Source organism: Limanda limanda, chromosome 14, assembly GCF_963576545.1.
Source record: "Limanda limanda chromosome 14, fLimLim1.1, whole genome shotgun sequence".
Taxonomy (NCBI): domain Eukaryota; kingdom Metazoa; phylum Chordata; class Actinopteri; order Pleuronectiformes; family Pleuronectidae; genus Limanda; species Limanda limanda.
Window position 1 is genome coordinate 16,258,086 of NC_083649.1, and position 25,636 is coordinate 16,283,721.

General features: G+C 41.9%; 1 protein-coding gene across 1 annotated transcript; it reads right to left on the reverse strand.

Moving 5' to 3' along the window:
* Nucleotides 1-3,359: 3,359 nt before the first annotated feature.
* Nucleotides 3,360-25,636, reverse strand: LOC133019547 (sodium/potassium/calcium exchanger 3). The gene is made up of 17 exons (XM_061086070.1): nt 25,528-25,636; nt 18,648-18,758; nt 10,565-10,641; nt 10,268-10,342; nt 10,097-10,181; nt 9,286-9,389; nt 9,121-9,195; nt 9,003-9,028; nt 6,623-6,676; nt 6,405-6,547; nt 5,520-5,686; nt 5,203-5,440; nt 4,900-5,066; nt 4,631-4,745; nt 4,434-4,546; nt 4,236-4,301; nt 3,360-3,654 (listed from the first exon to the last, which is right to left on the reverse strand). Exons 1-17 carry the CDS (start codon nt 25,634-25,636, stop codon nt 3,544-3,546), a joined length of 1,836 nt encoding a protein of 611 aa, XP_060942053.1. The 3' UTR covers nt 3,360-3,543.

A 25,636-nucleotide genomic window follows, 5' to 3' on the forward strand; every position in this document is an offset into this window, starting at 1 on the left:
GTTGAGCCATTTGCCATGCCCATTTCGTATTACTCCAGAATACAATTATTTTTTGGGGTTTTGAATTTCCTGTAAACTTTGGTCGGAATTTGAGCATGTCTAGGACCTGAAAAAGCAGCAAAAGGGAAAAAAAAATCCTTCGAAATACAATAGAGCCTCCCACCAGAGCTGCTCGGGTCCTAAAAAGGTCAAACAATTGTCTGTACAGTAAAAGAGTGAAATGAACAATTTACAAATGTGTTCTATTGCCTCTTGCTCCATTAGATGGCACTCAAGAATTAAATGCCGTCTGTCTCATCATCCGTGCTATCTTGAGAAAATACCAGGAGATTAATTGTTATTGCACATTTTTTTATTGCACTCAAGATACAACAGTCTTCTATGATCCAATACGACCTCTAAATCAATAAATTTAAACTGGGAACACATCGTCTAGCTCCAAGGTCGCAGCAGAACAAACGCAGTGTCCTCTGCGAGCCGAGAAACCCAAGAACTTCTGCTGCTGTGTCCCTCTTTCGCCACAAAGAGTGTATTGAATTTATTACTAGATTTAAACACAACAACTCCTTACTACCCTAACAGCTGAGTATGTAAGTCCTCACCTGGCACAATGACATAGACGGATAATGAGGATGTGAGAAGACTGTCTCTTCTTAAGGTAAAATTCAAAAATGAACTCCCAAAAATGGCAACATAATAGAAGGGAAATAATGATTATTACCTTTTAACCTCAAATATTTTTTCTCAATAAATTATACAGTGTTGTGTAATGATTGTTTCACAGACTCAAAGAGAAAAATGCCAAATCCAATCAAATTTTGCTTTGACAAATGACTATTATGCAATTTTTCTCAATGTATAACTCAACAAATAATTGATTGATCAGAATAACTGTCAGTTAACTTTCTGTCCGTCAACTTATCAACACTTTGTTAAACATTTTCTGTTTCTGCAAGTAGAAAAGTGCATCTTGTGTCGGAGAGGATAATTATTTTTTGGATCTGACATTTTAAACGTCATCTGTTACCCTGAAACCACATCAAATGCATTATTGGGAAGTAAAGTGTGTTTAAATTGAACTACACTTTTGAATTGTGTCGCTAAAAAAGAAAGAATGAACAGTGGAAAAATACTATTCATCTTTTTGTGACAATTTAGTATGGGGAAAATATTTACTGTCATTAATTGGTGTGTGTCCAATTAAAATAGTTTCAATAAATAGAAACAAGAGAAAATATACGCTTATAAATTTGAAGATTCTTTTAAAACAGTTAAACAATATTTTCCACTTAATTTCAACCTGTAAACCGGAGTCTCATTTTCTGTGTTTCCCCTCACATGAAATGAGGAATTATGAGGTTGAATATGTCGATGAGTCAACACTGAAACAAAAGAAAAACGTCACGGTGAAAAGATTCAAATATGAAAATACACAACTGCAGTAGAATTCATAACAAAGTTAACGTCTTCACGTTCCCCTAAACAAAGTGACAAAATATCTATTATTTCTGTTATAATAATTATAATTCACAAGCAGGTTAACAATATGTAGTTTCTTAAAAAATATCAAAAAACAGCACAAATCTAGTCTCTGTCAAACATTTGTTGTAAAACTATGTCAATTATTTAACATTTACAAACGGTACAAAGTCAAGTGGACAATCATAATTATACAGCCATCCCAAAAAAATCTAAAATCTCTCATCCCTTTGGTGGAACAGATTTTAAATTCATGGGTTCAACAACAGCAAATACCAAAAACGGACAGCACGTCGTCATCAAAAAACCTAAAAACACATTTTTATCAACAGGAATGAAATGTTTTTTTCTCTGCAGAACAGAAAAGCAGCTGGTTTATATATATATATATATGTGCGGAAGATGCAGCATTATTTGCTATAATACACAAACACACAGTATAAATATATAGTTTTATAGTTTATTATTGTTATTTTTCTGCGTGTGCGCTGATACGAGTTTGTGCTCATTGTAAAAATGTTCCACCAAAGTGACTTAAATCTCTTTAAATTTACAAGATACAATACAAACATCCATTGTCGTACCTAAACGTGACGTTTTACAACTAACCTGCACTCAAAGTCTGTGACACTCAAAGAAGAACATTATATTCATTTCGTAGTAATAAGACCTCCTAAAAAATACTGTAACAATAGGTTAATCCTTTTTCTTACATACACTAACCTGTACCAATACTTGCTTCTAGGTAATGAGTCATAAATCTTTTTAAATATTCTCACAATAATGTGTCTCTGTTCTAAAAGTCCTCTGACACATACACAGTGCCCTTTGCTGCACAGCTAAAATTCCTCATCGTGTTTTCACAGGTTCTTTGCTGCTACATTTTAATGCATGTAAATATTTCCACAGCGAGGGTTTACATTCAAAGACATATTCAAAACTAAGGTCGACAGTAAAGTTGATAATCTGATGGTTGACAAAGTATTTAACTATCACTTTCTTTTTTTACATCTTTGGAGAAAAGATGTTTATTGAGTTAAATAAAAGTCACCAAAGCCGCCTGATGAAAACCCTTTACTACTGCAGAATGAGATTCAGGAAAACTAGAGGCCCAACAAATCCAAATAAGCTTCACCAAATTTTAGAGGACCTGACCCGAATCCCATCCTCAGACAAGGATTCGTAGAAATCCTTTTTGTTATTCTCGTGTCTAATCCTGCTCACAAACAAACACACGGACAGGGCTGAAAAACACAACCATCCTTGGCGGAGGTGATAAAATAACTCTCTGTTAAAATGAACTTTCATTGTGTTGTTAATAAACTTTTTAATTATCCGTAGATGAGTTGCTCGGCTGTAGCAGCGTTCAGAACACAAACATTAAAAATAGAAATAAATAAAGTTGAACAGCAGACAGGGGAGAAGAGCTGCATGGACGGTCCCTGACAGAACCGGACCTTTGTGTCATTAAGAGCTTCAAAATGCATGGGACATTAGCGATGAATGTGATAATCAATAATAAGTTTGTCAATGCCTCAAAGGCTGTTAATGAAAAACTGAGAGCACATCATTCATTATCAAGAACGAGCAGTTTCGATTTGTAGCAAATTTTAACAGGATTCTTTGGAATTAATAAATGTATGTGTATTAAAATTATATGAAATATAAAGTCACATTGTTACAGAATGGAAATTTTTGCTCACTTAGGATTTATAAATATCAAAAAATATTAGTGCACAGCCACAATACTGTGCAACAACCAAACTACGACCAGAACAGTTAGTTTCCTGATCTGACACGTGAAAGACTTCCCAACACTGCACTGCACGAAAAGGAGGAAAAAGACAAAACAACTGTGCTATCGATAAAAGACTTCAGTGTGTGTGTGTGTGTAGTTGTTTGTGTTACTCTAACGAATCTTACGGAGGTGCACACATACTCTCGCTAGGAACACATCAACGCTGTCACTCTTTTGTTTTGGCTTTGGGAAAGAGTACGTGTCGTAGCCGGGTAGGTACTCGGTGTGTTTGTCTGACAGGGCTCGACCTTTGACCCTTCAAGGCCTCACATCTGCCCGAAGAGGATGGAGCAGAGCAGGAAGATGGCGTAGAGGAACAACAGGCCCACACCCAGCCGACGATCCAGCTTCCAGTGGTTCAGATGAACACTCGTCACCTGCTCGGGGGGAAGACACAGTGGTGAGGGAGGGACGATAAGATTCACCTGAACAGTTTTTAACCAAGAAATTATCCTGTAAATCTAGAAATATTAGACTTCTAATGCTTATAATGAGATCATTTCAATTATTTCGATAGCATTTACAAAATATTTAAAATCAAAAAATCAAAAAAATCATCTCTCTCCCTCCAACAATCAACTAATGACCTGGAAAGTATCTAGCTCATTTCAGGGTTGCATTTGTTAGAGCCAATGTATTGGTTGGCCGATAATACCAACCTGATATAAACTTTTCACAGACACATCTCTATCGACATTTTTTCTTTGGCAGAATATTGCAAAAACTACAGAAAATGCTCTTTTATTTAGAGTTGGTCATAATGAAGTTTAAGGTTAATCTGTTAAATATTAAGGCTTTGATAACAGCATCTGAATTCCAATCGCCCATCAGAAAGGTTTTCACTAATCAGTATCGAACCCGCACAATCCATATTAATCAGGCTCTAGAGTTTTAGACATTTTTTTTGTCAGTTATTAATCATTTATAGAGCAATGTTTGGTGTGTTGTGTTCACTCACTGTCAGAAACACGGACGCCAGCAGCAGGACGACAGAATACACCAGTCCTTTATTATTTATGTAGACCTGTGAGGAAAAAATAGCAAGTGTCACCATTTTATGACCTCGAACAGACGTGACAATCCAAAAGCTCTGTCACGTGCACGAAGACACCAGAAACAATGATTTGTATATTGGAGGGATAAAGTTAGTGCATACTGATGATCCATTTTCCACCACCAGGGTGCGCAGAGCCCAGGGGAAACCTAGACCCAGGAGGATGTCGAAGATATTGCTGCCTATGGAGTTAGACACCGCCATGTCGCCCATGCCTGGGGAGAGACAGGAAGCGTGACTGAAGAATGGAAAAAGGACTCCGAGATATAGAATAATAAGTTGCACGCTGTTTTCTTTACCTTGTCGTGCTACAATCAGACTCGCCATGCAGTCCGGCACGCTGGTTCCTGCTGCCAGGAAGGTTATTCCCATGATGTAGTCTGGGATGTCTAGAGTGTAGCTGATGATGGTGACCTGATAAAATGAGAACTCAGCTATACAGAGCTGCAGGAGTGATGTGCTTGTGCTATACGATAACGGCAGCTTTTCACAATACAGTGTAGACCGAGGGAACATTTTAAGGTGACACACAATCCCTTTGTGCAGTGCTTAGGTCCTGCCTCCTTACCATCCACACCATGAAGTAGGAGAAGATGGCGATCCACAGGGTGGAGGCCACGAAGGTGACCATGAACCAGCGGTGCCAGCGTGGCTGAATACAGTTCGGCACAGTGCAGAAGAGCAGGAGGCCCAGAGGCCACGTGATCACCCACTTCACCCTCGCACCGCAGCCACCTGTGAGAACCGAGAGCCGGGGGCCGACAGGATCAGGGATTTAATCATGTGGAGCGATCAACTCGGCTCGAGTTTGAGGTAAACAAATAAATTAAACTACTGTGATCTATTTAAGAAAGGTTTGCATCTTTCTCACCTGGTATCCGCACAGGACTGAAAATCCCATAATCATCCTCTTCCTCCTCCTCTTGCTGACACACCTCGACCCCGGGCTTGTCTCCCCCCTCTGCTTCCACTATCCCCGGCCTCCCGCCTCCGTTCTCCACAGCGCAGGAGCCCGTCCTCTTCAGGCTGTTGTTGGTCGAGCCGCCTCTCGACCCGGCGCCCGCCTCGCTGTCTCGCTGGTTTTTGGAAGTCCGGATCAGCCTCTGTCTCTGTGAGGGGAGAGCGGCACGTGTTTTGTGAGAGAGCTCCAGTGGCGATATGATAACCTGTGACGTGTGGGTCACGTACCTCACTGATGACCACGCGTGATGCCATGGAGAGCCTGGTGCGGGGGGAGAAGTGAGGGGTGATCATGATGCGCAGGCCGGCCTCGGAGAAGGACAGTTTGTGGGGGTTAAGGATCAGAAGCTCATCCACCATGACGACTGGATGAGGCTCCTGACCGTGAGATTGTCCTGAGAAAAAACAACCAAACACGTAACCAATCCCCGTAGGTAATGGACAGACATTTTTTTTCACAGACTCATATGACACCACTATGCCCTTTGACCTCTGAAATTTGACCTCTTAAATCTGCAAAGGTTTCGTTTATGAGTTGCTGACATCATCACCAATAAACCATATACTTTCACAATCAACTCTAAATCGTAGCTTAATGTCAACTTGCTACACTTGCACACTGAATCACGCACAATTAAAATCACAAGAGACCTTAAAGCCAGTACAGATATTTTGGAAAGGGTTGCCAATGTGTTATTTAAATACCAGCCTCCAGGTTTTTCTCACACTCTGACTTCAAAGCACAATGAAGTCAGGACAACGATTTCCCAACTCATGTATTGGGATGTTCCAAGTAGCATGTGAGTTTGAATCTCAATGAAAACTGTTAAAATTTGAAGAAATTCCATGCAGGCAGACTCCAGATAACATGGTCAAGAGGCCACCATAACCTTGACCCTTGACCTTTGATCCCCAAAATCAAACCAGTTCATCTTCAACTCCAAAGAACTGCTTGTACCAAATGTGAAGAACTTCCCTTTAGGCGTTCTAAAGATATCAGGTTCACAAGAATGAGACGGATGGACAACTTGTAAACATAATGCCTGTCTCCAGTGCAGTGGCACGAAAACCTCTGGGTCATGTTTATCAGCCTGAGCTGTAACGTCCTCTGACCTTTGTTGAGCAGCACCATGGACGTGTTGCATGCAGAGGCGTCCTCTCCCATCTTGTCCTCTCTGTGATCGCCGGATCTGAGGCAGCACGGCTCGGCGTTACTCAACTGACGCGTCACCAACGCCCGAATCTGGGAGTTGAACCTGTGACCGGACAGAAGCTGTTAGTGTAGATCTGTAGATCAGAAATGATGACTGATGACTTTTTTTTTAACTTACTTCATGATTATAATGTAGACTCCATACATGGTCATGAGGAGCAGGGATTCCCACCTGCACAGTGAGCAACAGATTTGTGTTAGTTTGGTCTCAAACTTACCGAACCTCCATTTCAAAATTCACTATCCTGCTGAGCACACAGCTCTGTCTTCCATGCCTTTCATAGAGATGTGATAAATATTTCTGTACGTAGTGAAATGTGCACATTCAATAAAGTTTAGCTCATCCTAAATTATTTAAATATTATTGCAAATGGTTAAAAAAGCATATTTTTTATCAATTAAAGTCTAGAAAATACAAGTAAAAATATATATGTATTTTACAATATTTAGATCTTATCCCATCTTAATTTACCTGATTTTATCTTGTCTTATTTTATCTTATCTTATACTATTCTATGTAAAGATTATTGCAATTTGATAAAAAAAAATTACATTTCTTCATTAATCTTATCGATTGTTTGTGTAACTCAAAATGTTTCTTTTGTGAACTTATATCAATTTATATTAGGTCATGATTATTTAAAGTGACTTTCTTCAGGAGAGTTTAGTCATATTATCCACATGGAAAACAAATGCAACACAACACATAAGGAGCTTTGCGCACTTCTACACACACACTGTACCTGTGTGTGCACATCTTCCCTAACAAGCACCCACACTGATCTCTTGCTGTCCCCCTGAGCCTGGTCAGGACGCACTGCTGCACATGTGCAGACTCAGATATTGTGAGCATGCAGTGACTTGGCAAACTCAGCTGCAACACAAATCTGCCCCAGTGGATCCAGAGGAACAGGGGGTGAGGTGAAATACAGCCAAGCGGCTTTGGCTCCGCTCGCTGCAATTCAATAACAGTCTTTCATTTATCACTGAGGAAAGCACCGACATTAAATCCAGGATTAAATCTACTCTTTCATTAAAACCACTGACACATACAACAATGGAAAGGCCATTTTTTTTAAAGGCCAAAAGAAAACATTCACAACAGCTTGGAAGAATAAATGAGTTTAGAAGGGAAAATCTGCACAAAAGAAATCAATCCAACAACTATTTCTAAATCAATCTAACAAGCCCCAAATTGCTGAGGGGTTGCCACAGATGACATAGACCTCCTCCACACAAAGTAAACAAATGAAAAGTCATCAGACAGCAGATTGTAAATTGATCCTGAGCCGACTCTGTAATGAGCAGTGGCTGACTGGAAACACACATGGAGCTGTTTTTTTTTTTCTTGAATTGAATCGATTTGACGGGCTGCTCAATCACGGACTGCCCAATCACCTTGTTGACACCCTCAACCTCCTGATTGTGATGGCACAGGTTTGAGGAAGAGGTCGTGACCCCAATCACGAAGGAGACGAATTTCCACATCTGAATGCAGAACACAGCCACTGTGGGAGTGCTGCTACAGAAATGTGATCATATGAGGACTGCTTGATTATTCAGAGCATCCTATTTATTCATTCATTTTAATGGAACAGTATTATTGTGATTTTGCTTTTTTAAATGAGCCTAGAAGTAAATCTGTGACGTTTCAGTGATGATGTAAATGTGAGTTAGTGTAAACAGGAATTTCAACTCCTTATCTCCACGTTTAAAGAAAGAGCAGGAAGTTTAAAGACCTTTCAAACAAGCTGAGCCTCCAGGATAAACCTCGACTGATTTATACTTTTAGTATCTGTTAAAACATTGTAAAACATCGTCTTGTGCAAGAAATAAAGCAACTACATTTAGACAGAAGTGGTCGTTCACCTCCTACACCAGTGCAATTTCAGTCTAAAAACGTTTTTCCACACTCATAAAATCATTTCTTGTTAAACAATCTGTACGAGTTCTGACTGGTACAGATCCTCTGGCCTTAACCCGCTGGGACTGTCACGATAACCTTTGACTGAAATCTTACCAGTTCATCTTTGAATCAACCGATCAAAAGGCAACTGTAACCTTTGACCACTCAAATGTAATCAGTTCATCTATGTCAACCTAAACGTTTGTGCCAAATCTGAAAGGATTCCCTTGAGGCTTAAGATAACACATTAATAAAATAAGATAATCCTTTATTCGTCCCACAGTGGGGAAATTTGCGTGGTGTCTCTGTGACCTGGACCTTAGCTCAGCCACCAGTTCATCTGTGAGTCCAACTCAATGTCTATATAAAATATGGAAAGATTCCCTGGAGGTCTTCCTGAGGTATCGTGTTCACAAGGCAAAAACACTTCTGTTTGGTCTTGACCTTTGACCTTCGACCATCAAAATCTAATCATATCTTCTTTCCCTGAACGTTTGGACCAAGTTTGAAGAAATTACATGCGGACACCTGACAGACAATTGTATAACACAGGAATACAAAATACAACATAATTCAAAGTGTATGAGCTCACCAGACGACTCTGGCATCATAGATTACCTACAGAGAGAACAAAATAGATTAATTAAACACAATGTGGAAAAGTCAAAGCTACAAACAGGTGGACTCTGGAGGAGGAAAGCAGATCTCACCCCAATGAGGGCCAGTACAGAGAGGATGTAGTAGGAGGAATCTCGGAACAGAGACCACCATGTCAAGACCACTGTCTGAGGAGGGAAGTCATAAATGTTAGTGTTCATTCTCTGTCAGATCTACACAGAAGATGTGAGTAAAAAACATTTTGTTTAAATTTCTACCTGGCCTGCAAAGATCCCACTCAGGCCAATGATGACCAGGATGTTGAAGACAGCCGAGCCCACGATGGTGCCGACGCCGACGTCTCCTTTAGTGATGAAAACACCTGCGGGTGGGAGACCCAGAGGGACAGGGGGACAGGGGGCAGGGGGGAGAAAGAGAGGGAGTCAGATGTGTCCATTCAGTGTCTCACTTTGTTTGGTTTCAGATACACACAGACACACACACAGACCCTTTAGAGGACATTATATTGACTAACATTGATTTACTGGAGAATCACTGAAACCTAATAACTACTAACTGACTAATCCTAACCCTTATTCTAACCTAACCATAATCTAATAATAATATTAAACTTAACCCACACCTAAATCTAACCTTAAAACACATTTCCACTTTCAATTGTAATGATTTTACATTACAGAGACTTTATTTTGTCCCCATAAGGCAGACAATTCCCCATCATGTGAGTGTGTATACAGATTTGGGTCCCCACAACGTGAGTAATAGCTGGACCAAACACACACACACGCACACACACACACACACACACACACACACACACACACACACACACACACACACACACACACACACACACACACACACACACACAGACTATAGAGAGGGGTGAAAATCAAGTATGTAATTGGGGTTATAGAAGTTCACTTGAATTGGACTTTGCTGACATCTCATGGATGAGTCTGTTACTGCAGCAACTGCAAACAAAATGTATATCCTTAAATCTGAATAAGTAAAAATGTATGATCATTAACTAAAGTAAGTTCTCCCTAAAATGGCTGAGCCACCCACCAATGAGAGAGGTGAAAAGCTCTGGAGCAGAGCTTCCTGCCGCCATGAATGTCGCCCCGGCCACATCTTCGCTCAGCTGCAGGTTCTGAAAGATAAAAGACAAAACAAAAAAAATCAAATAATGACCTGTTGATTGAAGCAAAGTTTATTCGAAGGCAGATTGATGCTCACCTCAGATATTTTCTCAAGGGAAGGGACAAAGTAGTCCTCACACACGATGGCCAGAGCGTAGAACATGTAAATGGCCTGTGGAGTTGTTGAGCACAGATCAGAGAGTGGAGGGACACACACATACACACACACACACACACACACACACACACACACACACACACACACACACACACACACACACACACACATCCTGCCTCTGTTTGAAATATATCATGTCAAATATGAGCGTAATGAGTCGAGCATGTAAACAAAAAGGAAAAAAAATATCAGGCAAATATTGTGTGAAATACTCACACAGAGCGTATGAAGCAACACAGCCCCTTTCCTCCGCTGCTCCTTGGTAAATATGTCCTCTGGGAACTCGTGGATGGCTGTGAGAGGAGGGCGGACATGGGGATGATTTGAATATTTCATTTAGTTTTTCAGAGTTTTTCCATTTCCTTTTCTAATTAAAAACAAACATCGATTTTGGAAGCTGCGAATAACATAAAAATCAGCCTAAATGAAAAGTGACATCACCTCAATGAAAAAACACTCAACGACAAATAGATGCTGACAGGTTCAAATGATGTGAGTCACAAAGTCGGATGCCCTAAAATGAGCTAATGCCTGCAGCAAATGCCTGCTCATTTTAGGGAAAATAAATCAAGAATACAAAATGTTTCCCTTAAATTTAGGGAACATATTACACAGTTGAACTATTTTCTCTCTATAAGAGGTTGTTTCTCCTGATTTTCTGATATAAAGCTTTATTTTTAAAAGATGTTTGCTTCTTTCATTAAAACCGGTCATTTCAAAGTGAACGTGCAGATAAAGAACGCTGTCATCCTCCTGTTTGTCCCATTTCAGACGCAGCAGAAACCACAACGTCTTGCAGACACAGCCGAGACAGGAAGTGAGGTTGAAGTGAAAGTGGCAGCTGCTTCCTGTTCTTCCTCGAGTGTAAAAGATAAAGAAGACTGTTGATGACAGCTCAGCCTCCCCCTGCTCTCACCACGTTACCAGAGAGAGGAGAGAGAGAGAGAGAGAGAGAGAGAGAGAGAGAGAGAGAGAGAGAGAGAGAGAGAGAGAGAGAGAGAGAGAGAGAGAGGTGCAGCTCCAATTTACAACTCAGAGCGGAGCTGGATGAATTTAAACTACGGGGGAGCACGGAGCTATTTATAGCTCCTGTGCTGTGTGAGACAACAGTGGGTCGACAAGCACACAATAAGCCCAGTGCAGCCGTCGCACACTGTGGCTGCAAGGAAACCGAACAACAGACTGCGTGGATTAAGATCGGGTCCCTTGCGATGAGGGATATGAGATTTAATCTTTGACTCTGTGGTGTCAGAGACGGAGAGGAGGAGGCCATATGGTCCCGGGGAGAGGACAGTGACTTGGCCATATTCAGTCAGAAAATGTAAATGTTTGTGCACCACTGTTTACACGTGTGCGTCTGCGCTGCCTGCTGTTTCTTGTGTATCAATTTGAAGGCCTGCAGTAGGAGTGGGTTTGTGAGTGCGGGCAGGGCCTCCGTGCTTTTGTCTTGTGATCGCTTAGAGGACTCGGGGAAAAAACCTATTTCATCCGTGTGCCAGCTGTTATTGCAGGGCAGGGCTCATCCACTAAATCATCGAGGCTTAGCATGTAAACTTTCTGTCATCTTATTGCACGGAGCCGAGCCTGAATGTGAGGCTGCCCTGTGTGCGTCTTCTGAAGCGGCCTGTCACGCTGATCAGCTGTTGGACATCTGTGCTCTCTCTCTCTCTCTCTCGCTCTCTCTCTCTCTGTCTCTCTCTCTCTCTCTCTCTCTCTCTCTCTCTCTCTCTCTCTCTCTCTCTCTCTCTCTCTCTCTCTCTCTCTCTCTCTCTGTGATTCTATATCTTCCACCCTCTTGTTTGGCCTGTGGCGTCCTGTCTCACAGCCCTGGACGACTCCCAGCGTCCTCTCTGCCCCACACAACACAAACTCCCAGGTCCTGCAGTAGGTGGAAACACAGGGGCTGCGACATGAGGCTCAGATGGACGCTTTGAGGAGTTGCTCTGGTGAAGGCAGTTGCTATGGAGACCCTCTCCCCGGGGGCAGCTTTTTTTTTTCTTTCCTTTTTTTGATGGGTGGCAGTAGGAAGCCAAAGGCAAGGCGATTGCATGAACAGTGAGAGAGGGGGGGAGGTGAATTTGTGTTTCCCAGGGTTGGGGTTTATGAAAAAATGAAAAAAAAGAGAAGTGACAGCAGCTCTGGACCGTAATGTCTAAAAATATTTATTTTCCCTCACAAACCCTCAGGAGAGGTCTGAGAGAGCGAGGGGGGGGGCAAGGGGGGGGGGGCGCGAAGATACACAGGGACAGAAAGTGCGTACTGGTTTACTGAAGGCTGCTGGACAGGAATGTGCTTTACCAAGACTGTTTTGCTGTGGTTTCACAACACAAAGCCACAAATTGAAACACACGCGTTGAAGACAAATCGCACATCTGCAACTTCCAAAAATCAGGGATTTAATCCAGATGTGATATCATCTCGATACCAGCGGTGATTTTGAAGTCAGAAGTTAAGCGGTGAGACGTCTCTCTGCGCTCAGACCTCCAACCTGACTGCTCCTGGTGTCTCTCCTCTGCCACGATCCCAAACTGCTCCCACAACTCCTCCACCTCGGATCTGCTTCTGTCTGTCACAGTCGTCTCACATCAGTTCACCTGTCTCTGTTTCCTTCGAACTTCTCCATAACCCACAGGTGTTTAAAGCTCTGTGTATTTCCTCAACCTTTTCAAACAGTCGCTGCACTGAAGCCGCTGCTGTGGCGTCTGCTCCGACATGAGGAACATCACTTCCTGTGCAGCAGAGAGCACAAAGAGGGTGGATGTGAAGAGAGAAGCTCTAATGAACCGGTTGAATCATCGTTCACTGATAAAAAGGTGAAACAGCAAAAAAGAGCCGGATTTCTTGAGCACGATCGCTTAATAACTCTGAGAATTGTACGTTTTTACATCCTCCTTCATTTACAAACCCATCATTGACACATCACATGACGCTGCAGCTGTGTGATCACTTGATCTGGTGATGTAGTCGGCGTGAGGCAGCATGTGAAGTGACAAACTGCGTCAGTAGCAAGTGTGAACATCGGACTAAACTGGAGAATAACCAAACAACACTTTGTCACATTGTTGAATTAGGCCCAGTACACACCTGGTTTTAACCATAGACTCTATATATATATAAAGGTTTTAACATGTGGTCTCTGTGTTCCGATCGCAAGTCGGCAGGTCTGAGTGTGTGTGGTCACAACTGACATTAAAATGTGACCCCACTTGTGTCTCGTGGTCGGATCTCAGATAGGAGCTCACCTCCAAGGTCACCACACAAGTGTGTCCGATGTCACTCGGTGTGTGTGTGTGTGTGTGTGTGTGTGTGTGTGTGTGTGTGTGTGTGTGTGTGTGTGTGTGTGTGTGTGTGTGTGTGTGTGTGTGTCTGGAGGACGGCAGCTGAGTAGTCGGTCCTTCATATGCGGCCCAGGACAGATTCGCGTTCACACTCTTAAAAGATCAACTCCGAGTGTGATCTAGCGTGATCGGATCTACATTTGATCTGAGTCCGTTCACACATGTACCTAGACCTGTCCACTTGAGATCAAATCACACATGTTAATATCATGTAGGTACAGGGCCTTAGTTTTATGTGTATTGAAGGTGCCTCAGTTTTTACAATAGAGTCTAAGATGGATTGTAGATCCATTGACAGCTGGGTGCACAGTGGAGCACATACCACACACACCAAGGCCCAAAAATCAAGCTGCTTCAAATTCCACACACACTGAGATATCAGTTCCCTACGTGTGGCAAATTTTTCATCAAAATCCATTAATTATTCCCTTGGAAAACTGTGAAATATAAAAACCCACCCAATCTCTCAATGTTAAGGATATTTAAAAATCTGACTTTTCCTTAAATTGTAAATTGTACACTAGAGGAGAGATGATATATATATCAATCCATGTTGATTCTTTCCCGGTTTAAAAAAAGGCTTGAGATAACTGAAGTTGAACATCTTGTAAATTACTAAAGTCTGGGCCTGCAGGGGAAGGAATCGACGATTGGTTTTAATTTATTTATTCTCGTTCCCTTGAGCCTCCTGATTTTTCAATATCCAATCCTGCTGACGGCAACTTAACAATTATGAGTTGTTTATATGAGTTATTTATTTGTTTTATTGAACTTTTCCATGAAGAGGTGAATATATAAAAAGAAGCAAAGTGTAAATTTGACTAATGGATCTGCGTTTAGCCGAAACACGCTGAGTGCACTCAATAAAACTTTATTAGCTTTTAGCTGCGGCACCACAACATTTATTACCTCCACCAAGGAGGTTATGTTTCCACCCGTGTGTGTTTGTTGGTTTATTTGTTTGCAGGAAAACTACTGAGCCGAGTTTCACCAAACAGAGAGGAGGGACAAGGCCTCGGAAGAAACCATCACATTTTGTTGCTGATGAAAAATAATGGATAAAAGGAAATCATCTAAGTTACCAGGAAACTTCCTTCTTTTTTTTTAAATTACTACTATAAGAACTAGAGGATCCTGTGTGGGTCTGTTCAGCCTTGGCAGAGGAATGTTCTCTACTGAGAGCCATTCTAATTATAAAACACTGTTGCCTATTTGAAGAAGCAGCTGGGCATTAAATAGTTTGTTTTGGTGTGAGGTTGGATATTACTTATATCAAAAAGAAAAGCAGGTTTCTCTCCTTTGTTACCTCAGGTTAGGGTTTTTTCTACATTTGTTTCTTCTTTTTATTTAGCAGGATTGCACAAAAACTAAAAATGCTGATGTGGATCCAGGACATTGTGAAATAGGATGTTTTTCACTACTTTCATTGATTACTCAGCGAAAAATGATTTGATTTTTTTTTCATAAATCAGGCACATTTTAGAGGACTGATGTTTATGTGTGTGTGCGATTCGGTGCAGATTAAATCTTTATCCAGTGAATCTAAGCGTTGTTTCATAAGGGGACTGTTGGGACCTGGTGGAAGGGATGAACTTAAAACTATATGTTTAGCACTGTTTATGGTTGTTTCACAGATTCTGTTTCATATATGTATAATTATTGAAGTGCAGAACAATGATGCATGTGCAGCAGATTAGATCTTTGAGTAGAGTAGTGTGCTGATGTCTCTCTGAGTCCATCTGCTTCAGGAGGCTTCAGTGCCCGTGAATGTGGGCAGGACGGAATAATGCGATCGACCTGGAAGTCGGCAGGGTGTCCTGGAGTCAAGCTACGGTATCGACTGGCACACTGAGTCAAGTCGGATCATGCACCCACCGAACTGCCACTGGTGTATCGACACACACACACACTAACACACACACACACACACACACACACACACACACACACACAAACACACGCACACACCTCTGCAACGCTGCTGCATTTTACATGAGGAAATAAAAATAAATATTTCATCCAGGTGTGTAATGTAAATTCAATTATGCATTTGTTCTTTGATTTGCTTTCCTTTGAGGCACTTTGAATACGACGTTGATGAAACGACAGCAGGGCTTCCAACCGCACCAATCACCTCTCCCGTCAGCAAACACACCGGACATCATGTTACTCTGGTGTGACGGGAGTGAACGCAAAATCTGATGCAGCCTAATCGAACTCACACAACACCGTCACATCCTCAGCCTGGTGGACACGGATCAAACTACACGTACGTGACGAAGGACATTTTTCTACTTATTTTGGTTGGTGGGCAGAAAGCAAATGGGTTTGAGCAACATCCAAACATCTCTCTGCTCCAAATGTTCCAAAACCTCAAGATTACAAATCACGCTTGTGTTAACTGCTGTTTGCTTTGTGTGCCATCCACAATCTGTCTGTTCCCGTAAAAGTCCGACACCATTCCAGGATCATTTGTATTAGATTATCCGCCAGCTTCTCTTTCTCAACGCAGTTCCAAAAAAACCCCCCCAAAACACGACAGTGGAAAAATACTATTCTCAGCTGAGTGTCGCCTGCCAAGATAAACATCACAACATGCCTCAGCAACACACGAGCCATTTACTTCATTTACATTATTTGGATTAATTCACCCACTCCTCCTCATCCTCCATCTCCTCCTCGTCTATTTTTAGTTCTTTGTACTTTTAATGCTTGAAAGACAGAATTGTCTGGGTTTCGAAATTTAGCATTCAGTTGCCTAGCAACCGCAGTCTCCGAGGCTTGTCAGCTGAAGGCGGATCACGCCGCTCCATCTTGTTCAGAGGAGTGTAAGGGATGAAAAGACAGTGAGAGAGCCTGGGGCTGGACGCTACTGTGCAATCCCCAAGGTAATATCCCCCGAGGTCCGGCCAGGCTTTTAATCACACTACAGATTATGCAATCACTGTCAGACGGCCTGCTGAGGAGGAGGGCGGCAACCTGAGCCCGGAGCCGCGCTCACTGCTGCGCCTTGCACTACCTGTTCAGCCTTTTGTTCGCCTTGCACGTCTCAGGAGTATTATCACGGGGGAAGTACCTCGCCGCGGCGCGCCCGTGTCTTTGTGAGAGATAACGAGGAGCCTCATGAAGGTTAAGTGTGTTATCAGGTAGCAAAACACAAATGGCTGTGCCGACCAAATGGAGCGTTGGTGGAGAGATGCACCAATTCACATTTTTCTCATTTCATCTCATTTCTCGCTCTCAAGTGTGGAAGAAAAAAACCCTCTGATGTAACATCACAGATGAGGACGTGTGACAGCAAGACAGTGAGGTGTCTGATCAATTGTTCCCTATGAGTCCGTGTTCCTGCAGAGCTCCACAAAAACATAAACTATGTAATATCACAGAGACGCGGAATTACTTTTCTAGATCAGATTATCAAAACCTAGAGTGGTTTTAAGATTAAAATGGCTTAAGGGGAACAAGGTTTGGTGATAAAACGATGAAGAGAATTAAAACTGACATCTATGGTCACACGGTGGATATACTGACCAAGTCTCAGCCCAGACCTCCAAAATAAATAAACCTCTTGATAAAGTCAGTAATAAAATTATTCCAAATGACACATCACTCATATAAAAATAGAAAACCCCGCCTGTGCCCGTGTTATATAAACCTGTTGTGAATAAATTAAGTTGCTCTGACAACTTGATCATTCCCGACGGCTGTGATGAAAAAGACAAATGTAAGAATTTGTGCTTCACAATCAGTGAGAAACGCAGAAATGATCAGACACTGGTCCTCTCCCCAAATCTATTCCTGAAATTATTAAAATTATACATTGTGTGTGAAATATTCAGGGTTGCACTCTCCTGACGTGTTATTTGCACTTTATATCATTAACTTGCATACATTTCTGCCAGAGCTGAACAATAACCCAACAGTTCTCCATACAATGCTCCATTGTGAGTGACAACCCAATATTAGCAGAGTCATAAAGTAAATGCAAATGATATGAAGATACTGAGTCGAATTCTCCTAGAAGGGGCGAAGGGTTTTTCTTTTCTCTCTTTGTGCAGCATTGTTATTTTATCTACTCCGTCTCATTATCTCCACACAACAATAAAGAGATTTCCTCCCCGAACTGAATTTTTAATAATAAAACTGTCAGCTGTGATGAATGCAGCTCATGTCAGCCAGCCAGCTAATCAGCCTGGGAAGCACAGAGGAGCAGGTCTGATTATGTGCTGTCGATTGGCGGCACGGCTTGGGGATAATTTCACATTTTCAAGATGCGAGTTGGAATCTGTGCAGAATATTTCAGGCTGCGACCAGACTGGAGAAGCAAAGGCAGGGGACTTGTATCCTGCTAAAAAGACAAAAACAGAACGCCTTAAAAAACAAACTGATCTAATCTGACTTTTGTGCTTCATCTGCTCTCGGAGTTTTTCAGTGCACAGCCTCGACAGTGACAACCGACACAATGCTTCGTCCGCATGACCTTTCAAGTTCACCTGCAGGGGGGAGAGGCAGGAGTCTCTGGTACACTCCGCCCTCTTTGTTTACCTGCACACACCACACACAATCACACACATGCACGTGACATACTCTCTATAGCACTTCCTCACCAGTAGCAGGCTCGCCATGCACCTTTTTCTGGCTGTGTGCCTCATTCCAAATATCATACCATGAATTGAACAATATGAGAGAGTAATGCACTCATGTGGCAAGAAATTCTACTGTTCCTTAATAGGGGCGGATTCACACGATACATAAAAAACTGTCATTTTTGAAAAGACGTATCATTTTCTTCCTGCAATATCAGGTTGTTCTGATTTATAGACGATCTTATCCACATCACCCATGTCTACACTGAATGATGAAGGATAAGGGAGTGCTGCAGACAGTCTGGGGGGGGGGTTGCTGCTCTGTCCTGGAGGAGCACAGAAGTGATCTTTCTGGTTGAAAGCAGAGTGACTCACCTGCTCGGGGCTGATCCAGGGTCTGGTTGTCTGACGTCTCCTGCAGCAGCCTGCGAGTCCATCGCGGCGTCCCGTCGTTCACGCCTGGCCGAAGAGCAGAAGATTCGGTTTCTGTTAGAAGGAAGAAAAAACATCGGGGTCGTTTTTAGTGTAAAATGCAGTTTCACACACTCCATCTTTAGAAACTGTGGTTTGATTGTTGTTACCTCTGCTAAGGAGGTTATGTATTCGTCTGTGTTAGTTTGTAGGATTACGTAAAACTAACTTTTGGTACAGATCTGGTTCAGGGATCAGATGCAGGGATTTTGTTTTATAGTTCATTGATCTTGATTTGATAAATCCGGCCTGATTAGGGGACTGATATTTATGAGTGTGTGCAAGTTGGTGCTGATCCAAATTAAAATCTGGATTTAGTGAATTAAAATGTAGTTTCAGAAGGGAACTGTTTGGCCTTGGCGGATGTGCGAACTCTACTAAGTGCCATTATAGTTTAAGCACTGATTCTTTTTTTTATTGGTTTAGTCAATTATTTCGTTGATTGGCAGAACAATTATTCCCCACTGTTTCGCTTACCAATTCTTTCAGTAGCAATCAAAACATATATTTCTTATTTTGAGAAGTTTGTACAATGCTCCACCATCATTAAGAGTCTCAATTAGCCCTTTTTTCTCCGTCCTGTAATTGTGTCTGCAGCTATTCTGGTCTCTAGTAGAGCGAGGGCGCAACAGACTGTAGCTTCATGTTTCTGGCCATGGGAGATAACAGCATGTTCAGTCATTCACGCCATGACGCCGTCAGCTGTCCTGAGCCATCAGCAATGAAATCTTTAAAAGGTGTGTATTTCAGCTCCATGCATTTTTTTCCTCAGTAGCTAATCTCCGCGTGGCTTCCAGTTTTTACAGCTTTACTAGGGCGACAGCTGAGGAACTCCCCACAGATAGAGCTGTCCCATCATCTATCTCATCATCTCTCCTCCGTTGGGGGGAGAAAAATACACATATTCCCCCTCTGCTACCCAGTGATCCTTTCACCGAGGGGCCGGGAAGATAGCGAAACGGTTATTACGCACTGCACTACACAGGGGCCTTTTATTTATGAAGCGCCTTGGTGCCTGTGTCTGATGCATTTTGTGATTGCCAGGCGCTGTAGTGCCTCTTTGTAGCATGCAGCTCATTGAGCCTGTTTGGCGAGGGCAGCGGCCGCGGCTGAGAGGAGACGTGAAGGCTTTCATGTTGAGGCATCAAGAGGGGCTCGACTCGTATGAAATTCAAATGGGTTTCTGCCACAGATGGCTCTGCAGCACTTTCACACATTGAGCCGGGGTGAAGCCTTCAACACCTTCAACCACATCTTGTCTCATTAGAAAAAGCTGAAATAAAATACGTGATTATCTTTCAAAAGTTTCTTTTTTTCCCCAGATTCAGATTCAGTAGATTTAAGACACTTCACATGGTGTGCAGAGGTTACAGAAGGATCAGTGATGAAAGCGGATGAAATGCGGTGTTTGTGTGGAAATATCTTAATCCTGCCTCCACGTTCCTCAGCATAAACACGCTGCTTGAACGAAGAAAGGTAAGTATAAATACCATCATGTTCGCTATGAATAATATAAACTACAATTCATCTCTCTTCACATTTGTAGCTCTTATATGTAGAGCACATACCTCCACTTAGACCCAACAGTCCCCTTCAAGTCGATCAAACTGCACCGACTTTCACACACCATGAATTATCTCGATTTATTTTATCAAGATCCATAAATTATTCTCAGAGAAATCAAGGAAAATGTTCAAAATTTTAAAGAAGCGTAGAAAAAGTGCAGAGAGTCGCCTCCTGATCCGGATCTGCATCAAAATGATATATGTTTATCCAAGACCTATATATAATCCTTCAGCCAAGTTTTGCGGTAATCTGTCCAGTATTCTCCAGTTTAGTCTTGTTAACTAACAAACAAAACAACCATCAGACAAATGCACATGACCTCTTTGGCGGAGGTAACAAAGAGCACAGGGAACTGGCATTGAAGCTCTGTGCTACTCATGTATTCCCTTTGTTGTGAAACGTACTCATGGATTTGTTTGTAGTCTTAACACATGCTGAAAATGGACTGAATGATACAAGCTCAAAATCCTTGTATAAGGCCTATTTAACTTTCACCGGCCTTGAGGACGAAACCATTATTTGAAGGAAAGTCCGACGCCGTACACCCAGTCATCAGCTCCATTCAGAAGACACACAGCGCTGCTGCCTCCTCTTCCGTCAGCAAAAAGAAGACATTTGATCCCATCAATCACACATCGACTGAACAGACCGGCTTCCTCACTTCTTACCCCAAACAGGCTCAGTGCCTCCACATGGACTCAGAGACTGCAGCCTGTGGTGGTGAACCTGTGTGGTCCCTGACTGGGAAATCCTCCACAAGCAGGTTGCACACGGCTGCATCTGAAACCTGAATCTTTGGGTATTGCTTAATGTAAAATACATATCTGTATCTCAGTCCAACCAACATTTTCATTTAGAAGACAGAGCAGTCGTACAGGTCTCTGCTGTGACATTCACACCGACATTCAGTCAGTGTCATGTTGCAGTAAACACAGAGGATGAGCTGTGGATTTGACCTTAAATGGGATCAAAAGGCAGTAAATGTCTGAGCGTAGACAAAACCGAGTTCAAATAGTGAAAAACTAAAGCTTGAAAAAGGATTTTGTCGCTGTACGATAAGGTCAACTTTCTCCTATTAATGTGTAAATGAATATAACCTGTTGATATTCACTGCAGAGAGTTTCCAGCTGCAACAATAACGTATTCATACTTGACTTGATTAATTTTTCTTTTTCGTCAAACCAGTATCGATACTAATCTCCAGTGCATTAGAAAAAATAAATCAGATCCTTTATTCCGCAGCCTAAAGCTTCAATGATTCAAATTAATATTCACCCTCATCAGTCAACACTCAATACCCTGCCACGACAAATCCAAAATTGAATTGTAGAAATGTTTGATAATTGATTGAGACAAAAATATTAATATTCTGTTCTGACCCTTTGGCCATGATTGTAGTATCCAGTCTTCTTGGATATGACGTGACGAGCGTTGCACACCTGGATTTTCTGTCCTCTCAAGTCGCTGTGGGCGCAGAGCCATCTCTAGGGCTGCAGAGATGTTTGATTGGGTCGATGTCTATAGTCTGAGATCCTGACAGTTCAATCTTGGCGTCTGAGAGTCCTTGACGTGCTTCTTTTGTTTTCAAAAACGGCGCAGCTCAGTCTGAGTGACCATCAGGTGATTGTCGCCTCTGTTACCAAGGCCCTGATTGGCCAATCACTGAGCTTTGCAGGCAGTCGCTACAACCTCACGACCTGGTTTTTGCTGTGATATTGAGTGTCATCTGTGACACCTTATAGAGACAGGAGTGTGACTTTCAAAACCACGTCCAATCATGACTGTACCAGTGAGCTGCAATTAAAGAGGGTCGAGAGAAATGGGAGATATCTGAGACTCATTCCAAGTGTCATGGCAAAGGGTCTGAAAACTTATGTCTATGTAAGATTTCAAGAATCATAAAAAAATTCAATCAAATTATATTTGTATAGCACACATAGGGCACCATCCTGTGTCCTGAACCCTCAACCTAAAACATACAAACTTCAGGGGGAGTCAGATATGAGGGATCTCTCTTCCAGCCCGGACAGGAGTGCACAGAGCAGAACCACATCAACAAAATAACAACACAACATGACATCCACGGTAGATTTAGGGGGAAATATATTGATTTTAGCAGAAAGAGGAAACGGCGAAGGTGTGTGGATGCTTTTGTTTGTCAAACTGATGAATCAAACTGGTGCAATCTCGTGTGTATACGCCTCCAGACCAAGAGACTCACTGGATGGATTCTACAAAGTAGTAGTAGTGGCTGTAACCATTTACCTTGTTTTTCTAACAATGGGCACCATGACTTGATGTAATAATAACCCCACAGAGAATCATTCGCACCTGATCTGCTTCCCTCAGCTCTACAGAGGATGTTAACAAGTTTAGGCACGTATTTTTTTATTTTTGGCTCTGATGGAAACCACTGCACACGACATCCCCAGCGCCAAACTGGGGACAGACAAAGCAACCAGCCACTGAGCACAGCAGAACATTGACGAGACAAAGAGACAGAGGTTTCCCACAGTAGAGACCAAACACAGCAAGAACGGCACTTAAGAGTGGAAAACCTCAGCCAAGGCCCAGACCTCTAATGAAACCACATTGAAATTCCTTATATCCTAATTTGTATTTTATCTGCACAAAATTCACACTCGTAAATATCAGTCCCCTAAACAAGCCTGATTTATTTTCCAACAAATTAAATATTTTCTCAGGTAGGAAACGAATATGATAACCAGTCCTGTACTGTTTGTGTCATCCTGTTAAATACCCAGTAAACCAACAAACAAATAAACAAACTGACAGAGGTGATGTGTCTCTGCTCAATGTGCAAATACGCAACTATTGGCGAACAGTTTTGCTATATTTGCTAATTCACCTTCAGAAAAAGAATATGCCGATGTACGTTAATAGCTCATTCCCACTGCTTTCAGGGATCCCAAATACTGTTATTCCAGGTTTAACATTTAGTTCTTAAAAAAAAAAATCCATGTTGCATTTTGTGTGCTGACAGACACGGATGTGACGTCCATGGGTGTGTCAGCTGTTCGTCTCACTGCTGCCACACAGCCATCTTGGAAATAAAATGTTGTTAGTAAGGCTTTAAACTATAAATCAAGCATAAAAACCTCCCTTTTATAAAGAAAAAGGTCAAAAAGTACATAAAATAACAAATCCCTTTCCTTGCTGCTTCTGTCTTTAGAGAGTTTCTCATTGCTTTCAACCATGTTTGTTGCTTTTTTGGCAGTGGATGCTTGTTCAGTTTGTCATCATCCTTTGAGAGTTGATGGTGATTAAATACACTTGTAAATAGTTTGTGTTGGTGTGTCACTTCGTGTTGTTTGACTAAATCGGACTAATATTGATACGGCAGTGTTCAGCACAGCCATAAATAGTCATACTAGCCGTGGTATTCGGGATGCTACAGGATGTGTCATATTTTCCGAGTACATTGCGAACGTAACCTGCCTGTCGCCATTACAAACAGCAGACCACATGCATCGCCAAGAGCTCTTACATGGTTTAAGTTGAGCGGCCTTGGTCTTGGTTCAAAAAACCTCTTCTGGTTGATGGCACACTCATATTTTAAAGGTGAAGTATAAATATTAATGACACGGCTCATTCACCGGGACACTCTTCAGCGAAGGACATCATCCTGCAATACCAGGATGAGGCCGCAACGTGATTCAAAACACTGTAGATGGAACAAAAAGTGCACGGCTTCAAATCTTCACAGCACGCGCACACACACACACATAGGATTACAGGGGGTAACTGAAGCTGCTGATGAGTGTGTGCGACAGTGTGACCACATCAGAAAAGGTGATGAGAGAATAATGAGCTGGGGGGAGGGGTGTGTGTGTCTGTGTGTGTCTGTGTGTGTCTGTGTGTGAGAGTGTCAGAGAGGGTCGCATAGCGAAGGTGTGTCTGGACATGGACTGTGATTAAACCGATGAGTTGTGTGACATGAACTAACACCGCATGTCCTTTTATAGATGGTGCTGTTCTTACTGTGTCAAGTTTAATGTTGCCGTGGCGATAAAGGAGGAATCAGACCGTGGGGAAATCAGAAAATCGGGATAATGTCAATCATGTGTATGGCATTGTGTTATAAATAGGATGAAATGACAGTTACCGTAAATAATTTCAAGACAAATGGAATTCATTTATATTCGTCTACGTTTAATAAGAAAACATTCTTATGTCTTTAGTATGAATTTAGTCTTTAGAATATGTTGATTCATTGGCAGAATGAAAAACATATTCTTATTGTTACAGCCTGGGAAGAGGCAAAAATATCAAAAGGGGCGAGACGACAAAATCCTTAACGCGCCCAGTCACACACGGCATCGAATCAACGCCTGCTGGACCTGCAACAACCAAACTGAACTTATAATCAGCGATCAGATTTATTGAGCCACAAATTGGGTGTGATTTATGTAATCAGCAAACTGTCACATTCCTGCGGAGAGAGCCGACTAAACGCCATGAGCAGGAGGACAGAAGCTGGCAGACGGCTGGAAGGCGTGTTAGAAAATAATGAAGAAAGGTTTGAATATTCAAACGCTGTGTTTCAGGTGAATGGTTTTATCACTTTGATGATAAAGCTTTGAGAATCACACCTTGAAACCTTTGCACCTACTTATCTTACTTTTATTATGCTATAATAACATATATTTTCAACCTACAAATGTATTTTGATGGAGAATTTAGGGCAGAGTCCATATGTATTCATATCTAAATCTATAGCAAAGAGGAATTTGAGATCAATGGACAAGAGGGGAGGCCTATTAGAGATGTTGCTGCACTTCATGGTTTACTCTGCATACGTGGATCATACAGGTCATATATTATATAGATGTTCAAGGGTAATATAGCATACATATCTTCTTATATACAGCATATATATCTTCTTTTTTCTTTACAGTTTCATTTTTCTTAAGATTTATTTTAAATATATATGGTTTTGCTTTTCTCTCTTTCATTATATGATCTTTATATATAAGGTTAAAATATGGTTATTTGAAAATTGTGACCTCCTGATGGCTGCGCCTCTTCTCATCCTTCACGGCAAACACACACATCAAATGTATAAAAACAGATTCATATGATGATAAATTGTTTTAAAATACTTTAGCTTTGTTATATCGTTTATGTTCCTGTGGCTGGATATAAGAATGTATAGGATTAAAATGACTGGGCGTGCGAGTCTATATTAAGGTCTCACCTGGTGCCTGGATGACCTGGGCGAGCCAGATGACGGCGAGCAGCCCGACTCCACAGCAGCAGAACCGCTGGAAGGGCCGCCGGTGCCTCGCAGCAGCAGCAGCTCTCAT